The sequence below is a fragment of the Cannabis sativa genome, chromosome 1 (genome assembly GCF_029168945.1).
Source record: "Cannabis sativa cultivar Pink pepper isolate KNU-18-1 chromosome 1, ASM2916894v1, whole genome shotgun sequence".
Classification (NCBI taxonomy): Eukaryota; Viridiplantae; Streptophyta; class Magnoliopsida; order Rosales; family Cannabaceae; genus Cannabis; species Cannabis sativa.
Genome location: NC_083601.1, coordinates 37,893,077 through 37,899,321, shown reverse-complemented (window position 1 = coordinate 37,899,321; position 6,245 = coordinate 37,893,077). Strand labels below are relative to the sequence as shown.

Sequence of the window (6,245 nt, the reverse complement as noted above, 5' to 3'; positions counted from 1 at the left end):
TCACTTTTCAGATTTCGAATTGAGATCATAAAACATGTAAAAGGTGATCAATCTTGCACATGGAAATTAAACACAAATATGAATAGTGTTCACAATCAAGATGGAGGAATGGCAATTATTCATTAACTAGAAAAAACTTAAACAACATCCATCATTCTCCCTAAATAGGAGTTTAGTTCAAAACATCCATAATCAAATCCATAATTAACATTGAAACAGAAAATAGCATAGAAAAATTAAAGAGAAGAGAAAGAACTAGTTGAAGCAATTGATTCGGGTCGCCACAAGCCGCTCTTCTAGCCTCCTTCTTTGTTTCTAGGGTTCTAATTCTGAATACTCTCTATTTTTCACGAACCCTTGCTATTTAAACCAATTCTCATCTTCAAAATTCGTGAAATTACGAAATTGCCCAAAAATCCCGTCATAAGGGTCCCCGTCGCGACTGGCAAAGCCCCCGTCGCGACGGGGGTTCAGCTTCGAATCTCTTGAAAGTTTCTGTCAGTTCCCGTCGCGACTGGCAAATTCCCCGTCGCGACGGGAATAGGCAGCAACACCAATTTTGATTTTTCTTCTCGATTCTTTCACCGTTTTTCCTCAATTCTTGTACATATTTTCTTTAAATGCCCGAGGACCTGAAACAAAAGAATCAAGCGTAATATAGCCCTAAAACTAGAAATAAAGAGTGAAAACTAACCGAAATATGACCCGAATCTTAGACTAATTTTAGCCTAACAGTTTATTATGAGAAAAATTAAGATAATACATTTAAAAAGGGTGTACTTTTTTATTTCTAATTTTTTACAATATTAAAGATAATTTAAAGTAAATATTAATAATTTAGCTATAATAGTTATGGTTAAAGTGTAGTAATAAATATAGTATACTAGTTACATACTTCTTTTTACTTGAATACAAATTCATATTTGTAAAAATAGATTCTATTAAAAACAAAAAATGCATACATATAAGGTATTCTAAAGAAAACTAATAATTATTACTTTAAATTAAAAATATATATACATTTTTTAATTATTTTTCTAGGCAAACACCTCACATCTACGTGGGTCTGCCCGTGCAAGAACATGGTGGTACATCAAGGGAAGTGGTTCATAGTATTTGTATTTCCCATGGGAATATATTTTTGCTGTCTTGTAAAGAACTCAAATACAATCATAACTATTATACATACATGACAATGAGATTAGTTCTGGCGGTTGTTATTATATTGAGTTTTTGACATAATTAATTAATTACTCCAGAAAAAACTTGGTGTGTGCATTGCATGGGTTACCTTAAGTGCTAATGTTCTTCCAATAGTATTGGAATATACAGTATACTTTATTATCACAATTGAAATTGTTTGTAACCACAAGTACTCCAAAAACAACTATACAACTACTTTTAAAGAAATCAGATCAGTCTTCAAACACCTCATACACACTACTCACAGTATCAATCCATCTCTAACCTTTCCACCATTAAATTTGAGCTTAATTAAACTACAATGTCTCAACCTCAACCCACTGACCACCACGACCTCTTACCTCTGCTCTTAGTCCTCGGATCTCCCACGGTTTCCGTTATTTTCGGAGATCGTTTCGCCCAAAGATTTCGAATCCTGAAACACTCCGATTCATCTCTCCCTTTCGACCAGTTCCTCGCCTCGCCTCCGGTGCGATCGGCGACCGCCATACTCTGCGCCGGGGGGATTCAGATCTCCGCTGATTTACTCAGCCAGCTGCCATCGGTAAGGCTCGTCGTCACGGCCAGCGCCGGAGTTAACCACATCGACGTTCCCGAGTGCCGACGCCGGGGAATTGCCGTGACCAATGCTGGTGATTCGTTGACTGAGGATGTGGCGGATATGGCGGTTGGGTTGTTGATTGATGTTCTTAGGAAGATGTCGGCTGCTGATCGGTATGTGAGGGGAGGGAATTGGGTTGCTCATGGGAATTTTCCACTGGCTCACAAGGTAATTAACTCCTTTTCATCTAACAATAATACATGGTTAAATAAAAATATATATATAATAAGTACTTACGTTTCATAAATGTTTTATGTTATGTTGACTTCCTTTTACTTATTATTATATCCATTAAAATGGGCACATAATTAAATGTAGAGTTTCCAAGGTCAAATAAGATTTTAGTTTAGTTTTTTTTTAAGAAAAGAATAGATTTTTCTTCTTAATATGTATATATGGTCTGTTTTAATTAGTTTGATTGCATTCTAATATCCAATTTTGCTATGATAAATAAGTACAAGTTAAGATACTTAATTTTAGAATAAGTAAATAAGTCACAGTAAATAAGTAATATTTATTTTTTCATAAATTTACAACAAAAACACATAATTACAAAAAATGTGCAAAAAAAAATTTATTTTAAAAACTTATACATTTTGAAAATTTATTACATGAAACCATACATTTTAATTATTAAATAATAAAATATGTTTATTAAAACTCAAAATAAACAATTTCTCAAAATTAAATAAACAGTTTTATAAAAATAAACAAATTAAATATTTTTTTATTAAAAGATAAATGTTTATTATCTATTTTTGTATGAATCATTATAATTTAATAAGAATTTTTTTTTAATAAAATACAATATCAAAATTATAAACACTAATGTATATAAATATAAATCAATACTTAAAATTACTAAAAATAAACATGACAAATAGACTGATATAATAAACATATGTGAATATTATTATTTTGTTTATTAAATTAGTATGTTTAATTGATAGAAAATAAAATAAACACATATAAAATATTTTATATTATTGATATCTTTATTATAATTGCAAACATAAAAATAAACATATCTAATATTACTATATATATATAATAATCAATAATTATTACTATATATATTATAAAAAAAATTGAATTTTTTTTTTTTGATGAAATTGAAAAAAAAGTTTTTAGTATGGGAAAATGATAATAAATTTTTTTACACATATTTTGTAATTAATTAAAATAATGTATACAAAATTGTAAAATGTCCTATTCATTTCGATGATAAGCAGTTGGGAGGTAAGCGGGTTGGAATTGTTGGAATGGGAAGGATCGGGAGTGAAGTTGCGAAGAGACTGGAAGCCTTTGGGTGTAAGATTTCATATAACTCAAGGACCAAGAAAGACTCCGTTTCTTATCGTTTCTACAACAATATTTGTGAGCTTGCTAATGATAATGAAGTCTTAATAATATGTTGTAGTTTGAATAACCAAACACGGCACATGATCGACAGAACAGTAATGTGTGCATTGGGAAAAGATGGAGTGATAATCAACGTGGGGCGTGGGGAAATCATAAAGGAGAAGGAATTGGTTGAGTGTTTGGTGGGAGGAGAGATTGGAGGAGCTGGTTTGGATGTGTTTGAGGATGAACCAAATGTTCCTCAGGAATTGATTGGATTGGACAATGTGGTTCTCTCTCCACATTGGGGCGTTTTCACTCTCGAATCTTTTGAGGCTCTGTTTCAAGTTACTGTTGGTAATTTAGATGCCTTCTTTTCCAACAACCCTTTGCATTTTCAGGTTCTCCAAAATTAATATCAAGGCTATAAAAAACAAGTTATTAAAATGTGAACAAATATTGATTTGTTTTTTGAAACGTATGGTGTGGTAACCTATATAATGTTGAAAAGTATTTATTGTTGGCTGATCTCTTTAATTATTACTCTCTTTAAAATGATGAAAGAAGTGGTTAATATGTATAATTTGGAAAGGAATTTATTAACTAAGACCAAAAAATAAACAACAAAAGAAAAATATTGGATTTGTAGATAAGAAGAACTTGTCAAGAATTAACAGACAACATTAAAATAATAACCATTAAAAAAGAATCTACGAAATAAGAACTTGAGTTAAAATTAAAAATGCACCAACAAAATTATAATAATAACACCAGTAATCAAGGTAACTAGTTACTAAACTAATAATAAATAGTTTCTAAACTAGTAAAATATATATTTTAGTAGTGGTTTCTAGCTAAATCATTCACTTGTCACTAACCAGCTCATTTGGTTAAAGTATAAATAAACCAAGAACAGGAAAAAAAAATAAAAACAGAACTAGGATCATTGTTAATTTGTTATAGGGAAGTAGATTTATGATGATTGTTAGAGAATGTAGTAAGTATGTTATCAAATTTTTAAGAGTGTCTCTAATTATTATGTATATTGGACGGTCAATGTGATTGATTATAAATTAGTTGTGTATGTTATTTGAATGGATAAATAATTTTTTTTTAACAACTTATTTAGCTAGATGTTTTTTTTGGAGATGTATATCCTTTTAGGTGAAAGCATAGCCGACTATCAAATTAGGTGAATTCAAAATATGAACTCATGTCATATCAATGGTTAACTTAATAGCAAACAAATGGACATGGTAGAGAAAGGTGAAATTAATGTCTAATTTGAAAACTCGAAAATTTTTAGAAAAGTGTTTTGTATATTTAAAAAAGGGTGCAAGTTTCTCCAATAGCGGCATTATCTATAGGCGCTCTATGTTAGACATTTATATGTATAAACTGAAATATATACGTCTAAGTATAAAGTGCGGAATTAATCAAACATATATACACTATGAATAAGGATCGAAATACCTCCAGCCATTGAATCTTGAGCTTCAAACCCACATAAGCTTTGATCTGCAAAGGAAATTGACTACCATGGGTAATCGGGCTTCCTCGCTCTCTCAACTCTCTTTAGATGGAATTTGCTGTTATGAACAGAATGAGTGAGGAGCTCGGGGACCGAGACCCTATATTTATAGGTGAGATACTCCATCAGTATCTGTGCCACATTAATTGTCAGAATATTTTGACAATTAATTCAAGAAATCAAATCAGGTAATGAATATAGAAATCTGACCATATATAGAATATTACGTAATTGATTCTGTCCAGATTCAATGAATATAAAATATTCATTTATCAGAATCAATAATATTATTTTATTTCCTTAATTAGAAATATTCTAATATTCTCCCACTTGGCCAGCATTTAAACTAAAACATTCAAACCCAAACGTTCCTCATTATATAATAAACATACAAATCATAGCGACATGTCCTCATTATAAGTCGAGTATTATCTTCCATGTATTACGATATATTTATTATATAACAATGTACTTTATGTGGCAATGTACTTAAGTGAATAAACCCTAACCCTTATGTTTATTCAGGTCCTCTTACGATAATTTTCTCAAATGAAATTAAGGTGCACATAAATATGAGAAAATATCGAAATTAGAGTTTCATTAAATAATTTTTGGTTGTACAAATAAAAAAACTGCATATGGGTTAACTGAATCCCATATTTACTTTATGATCCTTGAATTTGTGTTGCGGCATGCCTTTAGTCAAGGATCTATGCGATCACCCAATTCAGTTTGCGTGATTAATGACCACTTATCACACCTTTTTATGGCTAAATACTTAATGTCGATATGCTAGCTTCGACCAGTACTCTTAGAGTTATTAGCCATAAATATTGTAGCTGAATTTATCGCAAAATTTTCTTAATGGCCTAATGAAACTGTAATTTGTTAGGCTAGAATTAGTCTAAGTTTCGGGTCGTATTCTCGGTTAGTTTTCACTCTTTGTTTCTAGTTTTAGGGCTATTTTACGCTTGATTCTTTTGTTTCAGGTCCTCGGGCATTTAAAGAAAGTATGTACAAGAATTGAGGAAAAACGGTGAAAGAATCGAGAAGAAAAACCAAAATTGGTGTTTCTGCCTATTCCCGTCGCGACGGGGGATTTGCCAGTCGCGACGGGGACTTACAGAAAGTTTCAGAAATTCCATGCTGAACTCCCGTCGCGACGGGGGGAATTGCCAGTCGCGACGGGAGCTGACAGAAAGTCTCGAAAATTCTCTGCTTAACCCCGTCGCGACGGGGATTGTGCCAGTCGCGACGGGGACCCTGTTGACGGGATTTTTGGGCAATTTCGTAATTTCACGAATTTTGAAGATGAGAATTGGTTTAAATAGCAAGGGTTCGTGAAAAATAAGGATTATTCAGAATTGGAACCCTAGAAACAAAGAAGGAGGCTAGAAGAGCGGCTTGTGGCGACCCGAATCGATTGCTTCAACTAGTTCTTTCTCTTCTCTTTAATTTTTTCTATTTTCTTTTCTATTTCAATGTTAATTATGGATTTGATTATGGATGTTTTGAACTAAACTCCTATTTAGGGAGAATGATGAATGTTGTTTAAGTTTTCCTAGTTAA

General features: G+C 31.8%; 1 protein-coding gene across 1 annotated transcript; it reads left to right on the top strand.

The window, feature by feature from the left end:
- The first annotated feature begins 1,308 nt into the window (after window positions 1–1,308).
- On the top strand, window positions 1,309–3,682 carry LOC115704860 (glyoxylate/hydroxypyruvate reductase HPR3). Its single transcript, XM_030632070.2, has 2 exons — window positions 1,309–1,972; window positions 3,037–3,682. Exons 1-2 carry the CDS (start codon window positions 1,505–1,507, stop codon window positions 3,559–3,561), a joined length of 993 nt encoding a protein of 330 aa, XP_030487930.2. The 5' UTR covers window positions 1,309–1,504; the 3' UTR covers window positions 3,562–3,682.
- Window positions 3,683–6,245: the final 2,563 nt, after the last annotated feature.

Coding starts and splice junctions, on each gene's coding strand:
- LOC115704860 (XM_030632070.2), top strand. CDS start 1,505: ATGTCTCAACCTCAACCCACTGACCACCACGACCTCTTACCTCTGCTC. Junction 1,973..3,036: donor ATTTTCCACTGGCTCACAAG/GTAATTAACTCC, acceptor GATGATAAGCAG/TTGGGAGGTAAGCGGGTTGG.